This window comes from Aptenodytes patagonicus, chromosome 15, assembly GCF_965638725.1.
Source record: "Aptenodytes patagonicus chromosome 15, bAptPat1.pri.cur, whole genome shotgun sequence".
Lineage (NCBI taxonomy): Eukaryota > Metazoa > Chordata > Aves > Sphenisciformes > Spheniscidae > Aptenodytes > Aptenodytes patagonicus.
In genome coordinates this window covers 9,129,593-9,140,806 of record NC_134963.1, presented here as the reverse complement: position 1 = coordinate 9,140,806, position 11,214 = coordinate 9,129,593, and the positions used below count along the sequence as shown (strand labels likewise).

General features: G+C 61.0%; 1 protein-coding gene across 1 annotated transcript; it reads right to left on the bottom strand.

The window, feature by feature from the left end:
* Positions 1–1,082: 1,082 nt before the first annotated feature.
* ASPHD2 (aspartate beta-hydroxylase domain containing 2) lies at positions 1,083–11,214 on the bottom strand. The gene is made up of 4 exons (XM_076353042.1): positions 11,153–11,214; positions 6,846–7,963; positions 4,082–4,195; positions 1,083–2,861 (listed from the first exon to the last, which is right to left on the bottom strand). Exons 2-4 carry the CDS (start codon positions 7,729–7,731, stop codon positions 2,752–2,754), a joined length of 1,110 nt encoding a protein of 369 aa, XP_076209157.1. The 5' UTR covers positions 7,732–7,963; positions 11,153–11,214; the 3' UTR covers positions 1,083–2,751.

Below are 11,214 nucleotides of genomic sequence, written 5' to 3'. Positions count from 1 at the left end.
GAAAAGCCTGAGACGGACGGGAGGGAGTTTTGGCACAGCAGCAAAGCACAAAATAGATGCTTTTGCCTGCTGTCACCAGGAATCTTCCGCTACAATCTGCTGTGCCGTCTGTCGGCAGTGGAACAGCTGGGGTGACTTCATTCCCTTTTGCTTCTTGAACTGCATCTGGCCACCAAGACCTATTTCTGTCCTTTGATCATTAAGAGGAAAGTTGTCCTGGGTAGTACAGCAAAGAGCTCCAGGCCCTTGACTTAATGGTTGCGTTGCAGAGGGGATGTTTAAAAATTGGTCATTTCAAGTATAACAAGATGAGGAGCAGCTGCTGCACTGGCTGTGTCCTGTCTGAGCGTGTGAGAGTGCTGCTAATGAGGGCCAAGGGCCTCACACAGTGATTTCTTGCATTGCCAAACTGGCCCTGTGCTCGGGGTGATGTCAGGCACTGGCTTTCAGGCAGTTGGGCAGGAATTGAGTGGCAGCCCAGCACCCTCCACCTGAGAGCTGCTCCTGATGAAGCTGCCTGCTGCCTTTGATGCATCAGCGCAGGCAGCTGGAAGCATTTTCTGAAATGGTTTATTTGAAGTTTCTCCGGCAGGCTGGTGGCCCTGCTGCAGAGCGTGCTGAGCTGGGGCGGGGGGCAGGCGGGTCCGTGGCTGTTTGTGTTGCTGACCGGTGGCGGTCTCTGCTGCCTTGGGCACGGGCAGCACTGCTGTAACCTGCAGGCTGTCCGCTGGCTCTGCTGTGCCTGGACCGAAGGGGTATGGTAGATGCAGGGAGATCCAAAGCAGATACTCCCTGTGCTCCTTGGCAGCGTGGGCTGCGGGTGAAATCCGGGCCAGGGAGGCTGTAACTAGTCAGGACAAAAGTGCCACGGGGCTGGGTATTTTAGAGCAATACCCTCGCTCACTGTATCACTTGCAAACTCAGCCTGGGCCCATCCCCTCCTCCCACCCTGGAGCTCCTGCTTTTCCAGTGTGTTTCTCCCCACCAGCACCTGACTGAGCTGTTGGGGTAAGCGGGACCCAACCCCTCAGTGTTTCGCTTGACCCTGGAATAGTTACACCAGCAGGCAGAGCCCGTTCTGTTTTCAGCACAACTGTTTATTGATAATCTTTGCTTATCCACTGTATGAATGTTACCAAACCGTAAGACAGTTACCAAGCCAGCCTGCTTCCTCAGGGTCTGGTTCCAGGTAGTCAATGCGTGTAGAAATCATGCACTTCAGATATTCTGTAACAAGACAGGTGTAAAAAATATCTTGGATGTATTTGAAATCTCTGCCTTATCTTGCAATCTAATCACTGAAAAATCTGTAAAGAAATCGTAGGGGAGCAGGGCTGCATTCCCTCCCGGGCAGGGCACGGAGGTGAGTGGTCCCCAGAGCTGTGCCAAGGCTACCGAGCCAGGTGCAGCCGCTTCCCAACCAGAGGCGCAAGGACAGCAGTGAGCATCCACAACATGCTGTGCTTCAAGTGTAGCATGTTATAAACAGTACGGTAGATCTGTGCCCAAAACCCTCAAACAAACCCTGGATGCTGGGCGACTTCAGGAAAAGCGTGTTGGTTGCTGAGCGGGCAGGACTCCCGGGGGGCTGGAGGGCTCATTCCTTGGGCTGCAGAATTAAACACCCCCTGCCTTTGGAAACCTTCCCTTTGCTGTCAGGTACGCATGACCTGCCTCTGTATGCTCGCCCTGGCTTCAGGAAAGAAGATTGAGCAGCAGAAGGAAGTGTGACCTCCTTTCTTCCCTGGCCTTTGTCTACGGGCTAACAGAAGCCCGGCGCCGCATTCCCAAACAATGTCTCTGCCCCTGCAGGGGCTTCCCAGCTTGAGCCGTGAAAACCAAAGGTGGCAGATAAAGCAAAGAGGGGATTTAGGCAATTGGTAAAGCCCTTGGTCAGATTAAAGAGCAGGGCTTGATGTGTGCTGTCCTCTCAACAGAGTGTTACGCTGGGGTGCTCCTGGGCTTGCTGCCTTGCTGGGGCTTGGGGACACCTGCAGCTGCGAGGGCAGCCGAGGAGCCGGCATTGTGCTCTTCTCCCTGCCCGTGTGGCAAAAAGGTTTCTCAAGGCAGGAGGGCTGGGGAACCACGTGCCAGGGTGCCGGTGGCATGCGAGGGAGGAAGCGGGAGCTCCTGGGCTTGTGGTGCAAGAGCTCTCCACAGGCAGAATGCTGCCCTGCCCCATCTGCCCCAGCCTGAGCAGCCCCTGCCTGGTGGGTGCTTTGTGCCCGCTGCAGCACCCAGCATCCGTCCACCTGGGGACTGCAACTGAGACAGGGGCAGGCTGAGCGCAGCACTGGGCTGTTTGGCTGATTTGCTGTTTTGGGGGGGGGGGTGGTGGTGGTGGTGGTGGTGTGTGTGTTGTTCTTTTGATGACCACAAGAAGTTTTACATTATTACATTCAAACAAACACCCTTGGTTTTGTTACTCTACTTCTGAACACCGCAAAACACAGTAGCAACATAACACGTACGAGAGTGGTGCTGCAGCTAACCACGGAGGGAAGGCAATGCGCTGTCATGTTGGAAAATAATCCCTGAAGCCAATGATGGAAGGAAAGAGATGGGCGTTGATACACGTCGCAGTTTCCATTTACAAGAGCCCCCAGGAGGGAGGACCCCAAGGCTGTGTGCTGGGAGGAAGCTTCCAGTGTGGCAGGCGTCCGCATGTGGTGCTGGACCTGCGGCGGAGCCGAGCTGGCATGGCCGCCAGCCTGCCAGCTGCCCTCAAACCCATGACACCGGGCAGCACCGTCATCGTCCCGGGGCGAAGATAAAGTCGAGGGCTTGGCGCTCCGCGGCAGCGACGTTGGGGTGCCACAGGTCCACCATGAAGACCACGCGGGGACCCTCCTCTGGGGGACCTGGGTGGGATGCAAGCACGGGGTGAGGCTGCGCTCCCGCCCTGCTCCTGCGGGAGAGGCCAGTGCTCGCCCCAGCATGCAGGTGATGAGCTCCATGCCGGGAGGCTGCTGCCTGCACCCCGGGCAGAGCATGCACCCGGTGGCAGGGCCAGCCTGCAGCTGCACCGGGCAGCGGGGAGGTGTCTGCCCAGTGTAACCCCAGTAAACAACACCTGCTTACTGGGAGCCCAGTGCATCCAGCAGCCGGCACGGGGCATGGTCCTCCCTGCCAGGGCTCTGGTTTTGCTTTGAGCAATCAGACCTGAAGGTTTCCCATCACAGGGCAGCATCCACGATGCTGAGCTTGCCCTCCTTGCAGCTGCGTCTCAGAGCTGTGCAGGGAGCTGCTGCTGCACTATTCCAACCTTCCCGGCCCCGCAGCTCTGCACTGAGCTGTGCTTCCCAATTCCACAGCAGGGTTGATGTGGGAGCAACAGCTTTTGTTCTCCCATTCTATTCACACGCTCCCCTGTGTAAAACAGCTCTGCTTGATGCTTTTATGCCATCGGTGACTAACGCCGGTTAATCCAGGAGAGCTGAAGTGGAACAGCCTCTGTCAGGCAACAAAACAGGCCGGCCTGAAGCTTTTCTCCCTGCACGGGAGACAAAGGCGCCGCTGGCACGTCAGCGCTGAGCTGCTGCCTTGCAACAGTGCCGCTGCAGCCGGCAGCACTGCCGCGAGGAAGGGTGAGAGGATGCCGAGGCTGTCAGCATCAGAGCCTGCGCCACACTGCGAAGCTCTGGAGGACGAGGGAAGTCTTTCCGTGCTGGCTGCCGCGGCAGGGAGAGGATCACTGGGCCCCATGCCTGGCTGGCAGTGCGGCGGCAGCGCTGCAAGGCTGCAAGCAAGTCAGGACGGGAGCGAGCCCTCGGGCAGGCTGAGGAGGGGGGGTCCAGGGGCTCCACTGGGCAAGGGGCACTGGGATGTTCCACCACCCTGAAGCAGCAGGGAGCATGGGTGATGGGCAAGCCCCACCATGCCAGGAACGGGGCTACTGCCCTCCACAGTGCAAGCCAAGGGCAGCAGCGGTGTAACCCCCATGGAATGCAGGTGCCTCCAGCCCTGCAGGAGAAGGGACTGGGCGCAGTCGCCCTGCCTGCCTGCTCCTCCCCGGCCCCCCGGCACTGGCGTCAGCGCAAGATGAGGCTGCGAGGCCCTGCAAGCCACGTGTTGTGCTTACCTTCGTGAAACGCCGTGTGCAGGAAGGAGTCGTCGAAGAGCAGGCAGCGGCCCTCAGCCCAGCACTGAGGCTCGCCCCCCACCACCAGCTCGCAGTTGCTGGGCGTCTTCAGACCTTTGGGCACAAAGAGAGAGGACAGGGAGGGTCAGATGGTGCTGTGCTCCCTGGGATAAGGGAGCAGCCCTGAAACGTGAACAGCAAGCTCCACACGAACTCCATGCTGCTGCCGAGGGGTTGCTTCCCTCCAGAGAGCAGCGGCAGCAGCACATGCTGTGCTGAACTCAGCACATGGCAAAGTCCAGGGTTCAAAACATGCACAAAGCTGGCATTGCATTTGCAAGCTGAACTCTGAGCCTGATGCAGCTCAGCCCCTGCCTGCTCCCTCCTGCCCCTCTTGTCCCCAGCTGCTGCAGGGCACCCCCCTGCAGTCACTTACTGTACCCCAACGAGCCCAGCATCATAGACACTCTCTTTTGCACCCAGAATGGCCATCAAGTCCCTGGAGCCCACAAACATGGGGTGTATGTAGGAAGCCAGTTTCCTGGTGCATTTTCTAGCTTCAGGACCAAAGGCAGAGCCTGCCCCTCTCCTTCCTCCAGCTCTGCTGCAATTACCCTGCCCACTGCAAGGCTGGGGTAGGAGGAAATGCTGCGCTGGGACTCAAGAAATGGGCTCAATTCCTGGCTCTGCCACAAGCTCCCCATTTGACCTTGGATCACTCAGCATCTGCCTTGTCACTCAGTCCCCCACCTGAGATGCTGCCAATCGGTCCCCCACCAGGCAGCTGCAAGGACAGAAATTCAGGGGAGGGTCACAAAACCCTCATAAAGGATGAGGGTCTGTGAAGGCCACATGAAGGACAACCCTAGAAATAAAATGGGTCTTTTCCTAAAATACTAGCGCAAGTCAGGCCAGTTTGACGAGGGTTGATCCCATCACCCCCTGCATCAGGAATGTCACCCCCCACAGTGCCGGGACCGCTGGAGCTGGTGCAGAGTCAACCTGCCCCGAGGGTGCAGCCGTGGTGGAGAAAAGGGTCAGGGCTCACGTGGCTTGCAAATGGTAATGATGCAGCAAACGAGCAGGAACAGATTTCACAGTGATGCCAAAACCAAGAGACCGCAGCAGGGACTCCCAGCTGCCCAGGAGAGCTGGGAGCACAAAAACCCGCTCTGCTTTTCTAACGGATGTTTCAAAACCTAACAAACCCAAAGCCATTTCCCTGCACAATGGCCTCAGCTGGGGATGCTCCAGCTGGAAAGGGGGAGCTGAGCAGCCAGGGGAGGCGGGGAGGAGGTGGCCAGCGGCGTGCAGCCTTTCCATTGCACCTGCACCCCGGGGAATGCTGCCCTGTCCCTTGGAGGGGCAGAGCTGGTGCCTGTGCTTGGTCCTGTGTGTTCAGCAGAGCAGTAGCAGCGTTGGGGTAAATCCTAGAGAGCAACTCAGCTACACTGACAGCTCTTCTGGCTTTTCAGAGCAAGCTGGCCTGAAAGGGCTGGTTGTCTCTTAAATGCATCTGTGCCCTGGACACAGCCAGAGCTGAGTCTTCAGCACTGAGGTGGGGATGTTGGCAAGTGCACGAGCAGCCCGTCGGTGTGCCCCGGGCACGGTGCTATGTCCTGGCTGGAGGGCCAGCAGCCATGGAGCAGATGGAGCTAGAAAATGTGGAAGGACAAGGGAATGACCTGCATCGCTCGTCTCCCTGGGGCATGCGTGCTCCAGCTGGAGGGCTGGCCCCAGCTCCACACTGCCGGGGCAGGGTGCGTTTCTCTGAGCCAGCCTGCACCTTGCCACACTGGCCCCCTCCCAGGAACCGCTCTCGGCCCCTTGCAAAGAAAGCACATCTTCCCAGTGAGAGGGGAGAGCCGGCGGCTGGGCAGTGGGCTGCCTCCTGGCACCAGCAAGCTCCCCAGCGGCTCCCCAGGCCTGAAGAGCTCCTCGGATCAGCTCTGAAGACAGATTCGCATTCTAAATAAATGGCCAGTCACCGCCTGAGTGTGTTTACCCAAGAGGAGTTGGCTGAACAAGCACGTTCGGTGTTTGCCAGCAGGGCCCGTGCGGTGCCTCCCCCGGCGCGATCTGCGCCGCTTCCAGCGTGGCAGAGTCCCGACCATCTGTGCCGCATGGGCTCTCCCCATCCTGGGCGCCCACGGGGCGGGGAGCACTATGCCACCAGCCCAGCGCTTGCCCCGCCGGAGGGGATACCCCGCGACCCCCCATTCCTGATTTGCACCAAAGCAGCATCTTTGCTCACATCTGCCTGTGTCACATGCAGAGCACCCGAAAACCCAGGAGAGGGGGAGCTGCCGGAGGGGCAGCGCTGGGAGACAGCTTGGACGCTGGAGCAGCACCCCAGGCTGCCCCACATCCCGCGATGGGAGGTGGGGCTGCCTGCAGAGCAGGGGTCATTCAGAGACCCCTGCACAAAATCAGCCCCGTATCTCGTACTGGTGGGAGCCCACTCCTCCAGGTCTGCAGGAGGTGGAAGTGAAACGCTCCTGCTGCTGAGCTGGGGACCCTGGGGAGGTCAGGCATCCAGGAGGGACTGAGCACCAGCCTCTCCTGGGGAGGCCACTGCTGCCAAAGCCCCAAAACCTCTCACACCATGAGCTGGCCCCGGGGCTGCAATTCGCAGCTGAATTCGAAGAGCATGTGGTGCAAGAGGCCTTTTCTGGGCTCCTGCACCCAGGTGCGGCTGTGGTCCCCCCGCACCGCCCATGGCAGGGACGCCCAGCCAGGATGAACCACCCCCCCGGTCACTTACCTAGATGGCAGCGGATGCGGATGTTGGTGGGTCCGTAGTGCTCAGCGATGACGGTGCCTGGGCTCAGCACGGAGATGCACGCGTTCCCAAAGACATTGTTGCCAATGCAGGTGCGAAGACTCCCGAGCAAGCGGTATGTCCGTGGGCATCTCCTGCAGTTCCTGGGCACGCACATGCCCTGGTTCACCAGGTAGAAGGTGAACCACTCCCCGCTGGGTGTGCTGTTCATTTTCCATCCTTGCGGGAGGCTGCAGTTTGAGAAAGCTTTGTAGAGGGTCTCAAACTCGCACAGGATGGTCTGGAAGTTGCGCTCCAGCAACTCCACATCGTGCTTTTGAGCGTCCCGGGAGAAATAGGGCATGGTCGGCAAGTCTGGCAAGAAGAAGACTTCTGGCTTCTGGATGGACGGCCGGCTGTTGAGGTAGCGGCCCTGCTCACGGATGCCCTTGTGGATCCTGCCCATGCCGGACCAGGAGTAGCGCTTGGCATACTCCTGCAGGTTGTGGTAGAGTTTCTGGTTGAGCCCATCGTGGTGCGTGCAGCGCACGCACTCGGGCGAGTGGCAGTAGACATACCCGTTCTGCATGCCGTTGGCCTCGGCGCTCTGCATCAGGGCATTGACAGTGGCATAGGTGCGGGGCTGCTCCCGGCCCACGTGGTAGCAGTACCACACGAAGAGGACCAGGAGGCAGGCGACGGCGGCGAGGGCGGTGGCGTCGCAGTCCCGGAAAGACTGGATGCCAGTGGCGATGAAATCCCGGAGTCCGTCCAGAGACCAGCTCCAGTCCATCAGCCACTCCAAAGACATGGTGGTGCAGCGGGTGGCGGGTGCGCACAGCGGGGCCCGGCGGTCAGTCCTCGTGGTCCTCAGAGGCACCCACACCATGCAGCTGGGCCGGGGTGCGGGGGGAAGGGGCTGCCATGGGCAAGCAGAGCTGTGGCTCTCCCCTGCACGCCCGGGGGCTCTGCATTGGCAGCAGCAGCCGGCAGCTCCCGGGGAGGCGGGCAGCCAGGCTGCCCGGGGGTTCCAGCGCTGTGGGTCAGCAGCGACGTGGCCGGAGGGTCCCCGCCGGCGCTCCCAGGCCGATCATCCTGAAAGGCAGCGCTGGAGGGAGGCTCTGAGGAAAGAAACCCAGAGGTGTTAGGGAGGCAGTTTCCCCTTGGGGTCCCTGCAGGTGCTCAGTGCACAGGGTACAGCTGGGGCTGTGTGCCGGGGCTGTGCGGGGCACTGGCTCCTTACAGGGGGATGATGGACAAGGAGCCCTCCTCTCTGCCCAGGAGCCCAACATCGTCCCATGCTGAGAAAAGCCCTCACCCCTCCCAACAGCATCTTCCACAAATGTCCAAATGGAAGGTAAGGGGGGGAGCCAGGCCCCCTCAGCTCCCACTGTCCCGGGGCGACCATCTCCCCTCCTGCTCTCCCCATCATCTCTCCTCCTCTGCTGCCTTATCATGTCTGAAATCTGGCTGATAAGGCAGCAGGGCAAAGCTGGGAATAGTCACTTAACAGCCCTATCTTGCAGCACATCAGTTTATCCCCTCGATCTAAATGCTCTGAAATGACTCTCCCTCCAGAGACTGAGCTGACAGACCCGAGCCCACCTGGCAGCTCTGCCCTCCGGGGGAGCCCAGTGCTGGGCCAGCCTGGTGAGGGCACAGCGGCGATGGTGGCAGGTCGGGGTTGGCTTGTTTGACTTCACCGACCAGAGGTTACCAGCTCGCAGGTCACAGGAGCCGAACAGCTCCCAGTGCCGTCACAGCTCTTAGGAAAGCAGCTGGGCGAAGAGAAGACGCTCCAACTCCTCATACCCATAAGCAATGTTTGCTCGCCCCAAACTCCATCCCTGGCAACTCCAAGCAGCAGGCAGCAGGGCAGGCAAGGCAACGGGTGAGAAATGGAGGGGAAACGCAAACCAAGTTGGGAAGCACACTGAGAGCTACCCCAGCCTACGGCACGCTGCCAGCACCGAAGGAGACCCTTGTAATTACTGAATTACAGCAGCTGAACAGGAGTGTCCACGGGTCAGGTCTCCACACCAAGCAGATGCTCAGGCTGGGCACGTGTGGAGGGTCACAGCCCGTCCTGGAGCACCGAAAGCGGAGCGAAGGATACAGGCTCTCACCCGGTTCATCCTGTGCTAGTGCTTCACCCAGACCGCACCTCCTGAACGTGTCAACTGCTGCACAGCCGCGGGCAGGGCAGGGGCAGGGGCAGGGCAGGGGGATGCAGGCTGGCAGGAGCTACAGGGCAAAGAGCTCTCCATCTGGGAGAAGTGAAACAAGGATGATACAGGTAAGGGGGAGGGAGGAAGATACCATGGGACCTCATCAGTAAGAGCATTGACTTGAAGGAGTAGAATGGGCTTATTAGCCAGGGAAGCCATCCAAACCCTTCCCAGCCCTCCCTGCCAAGGTCCTGCAGCCTGTTAATGAATGTGCGTTTCCCTATTGATTGCAATGATGATGAACTTCAGCTGGTGGAGCTTTGGCTGGGACCTGACCCTGCAGGTGTGGACCTTGTGCGGGGCTGGGGACACAAGCTTTGGGCAGTTTTACAGCCTGGGGAGGGATATCCACACAGCCAACCTCCCTCCATCCTACTTCCTTGTAGCACGTCGCCTGCGTGCCCTGTCCCAGGATCTGCAATCCATGTGGCCATATCACAGCCTCCTGGGAATTTTAAGATAACTTTCCTCCATCCCCACCGGCTGGCATCCCTCCAGACATGCCGACTTCTCCAGCCCAGGCCTCAGCTCCCGGGGCGCAGCTGTGGAGCCGGTCCCAGGGGTGTTCCCTGAGGCCGGCACAATCCCTCCATGCTCCTCCGCGGTGCTGGAGCATGCCAGGAAGGCAGGCAGAGCCCCGGCATGATCTGTATTCAGGGTGGCTCTCACCCTGACAAGCAAGCAGGGAGCCACCTCAGCACAGCAGCCAGGCTCATTCAGAAGCCGACTGACAAAGCAAGTGCACATGGGGGGCAAAGCTGAGGGATCCGACAGCCTCAGGGTCCCCGAGCCGGAGTCACTCACACCCCTGCGAGGGCAACACAGCACAAACACGGTCCCACTGCTGCCCCAGGGCTGCTGTCAACACCTCAAAGGGGGAAAGTCAGGGGGAAACATCAGAGCAGTAAGAGATCAAAGCCCCCGCGCCCACGTGCAGCCTGCCTGGCCCCAGAGCCTCGCAGCCAGGGAGCCTTTGGGCTGCTGAGCCCTGGGCTGCACAGGGATGCTTCGGGCAGAGCCTCCCACGGGGATCCAGCCCAGCAGCTGCCTCCTACACTGGCACAGGCAGCCCCAATGCAAACCTGCCCAAACCCACCTTCTGTGGGCGTTGTGCTGGCGGCAGCAGCAGAGCTGGGCCCCAAACGCCGGCACCGCTCCCGGCGGACGCTGCGTGGCCGGGACCTGCTGCCGGGTCAGTTGGTGCCGTCACCCTTCCAGCCCGGCTGCACACAGCACCGCAGCCCTGCACCGAGACAGGTAGTCGCATAAAGCACCCCTGGCCTGAGATCCAAGAAAAGGCTCGTCAGCTAATAACGAACAGCAGAGCCAGTCCAGAAGAGTGGAAATCAATTCCACGTTGCACTGAAGTTGTGCAGGACGTGGAGGCGAGCACCGTGCCAGGCAGCAGCGGTGTTACATAATGAAGGCAGAGAGGCTTCGATGCAGCAGAAAGTTGCATCTTGGCGGCTCCGCGGGGACGCTGGCATCTCCCGGAGGAGGTGGGTTTCACTCAGCCCTGCCGGGATCCCCAGGCCGTGGGCCCCGCGGCGACGAGGACGCGTGGCAGGGCTGTCCTTGGCTCGGCACAGGCAGCGTCGCCTTCGGGAGCCGTGCGAGGAGCCTCCTCTGGATGCAGGAGCGTTGGGGTGAGGCAGGGTGCCGGCTGCTACTACGGAGCTGGAGCACGGCCAGGCAGCCGCAGGCGCTCGCTTCGCCCTTTCCTCCGGCGTGCCACCCCGGCGGTGTCACCCGGTGCGCTGGTCTCACCCAGTGTGACGGTGTCACCCGGCGTGGCGGCGTCAGCTGGTGTCACCGGTGTGGCTGCATCACCCGGTGTGGCAGCGCTGCCCGCCGCCCTGGTGTCACGTCACCCGGCGTGGCGGTGGCACCTGCCGCCGTGGCATCACCCGGCGCGGCCGTGTCGCCCGGCCGACGCCGAGCCCCGCTGCCCCGGCCGGGCGGAGCCGGGCTGCGCTCCCCGCCGAGGGCACCGCTCCCCGCCCCGCCGCCCCCCGCGGCCCTGCCCTCGCCCCCCCCCGCGATGCGGTGCGGTGCGGTGCGGTGCGACGCGGCGGTACCGACCTGCTGCCCGGCCGGGCCGTGAGGGGCCGCGGCTCCGCTCCGCTCCGCTCGCCGCCGCGGAC

What these genes read in the sequence shown, in the direction of transcription:
- ASPHD2 (XM_076353042.1), bottom strand. Translation starts at nt 7,731, where the DNA reads ATGGTGTGGGTGCCTCTGAGGACCACGAGGACTGACCGCCGGGCCCCG. An exon ending in CCGCATCCGCTGCCATCTAG is followed by an intron (nt 4,196 to 6,845) that starts GTAAGTGACCGG and finishes TTGTGCCCAAAG; the next exon opens with GTCTGAAGACGCCCAGCAAC. An exon ending in GCACACGGCGTTTCACGAAG is followed by an intron (nt 2,862 to 4,081) that starts GTAAGCACAACA and finishes CATCCCACCCAG; the next exon opens with GTCCCCCAGAGGAGGGTCCC.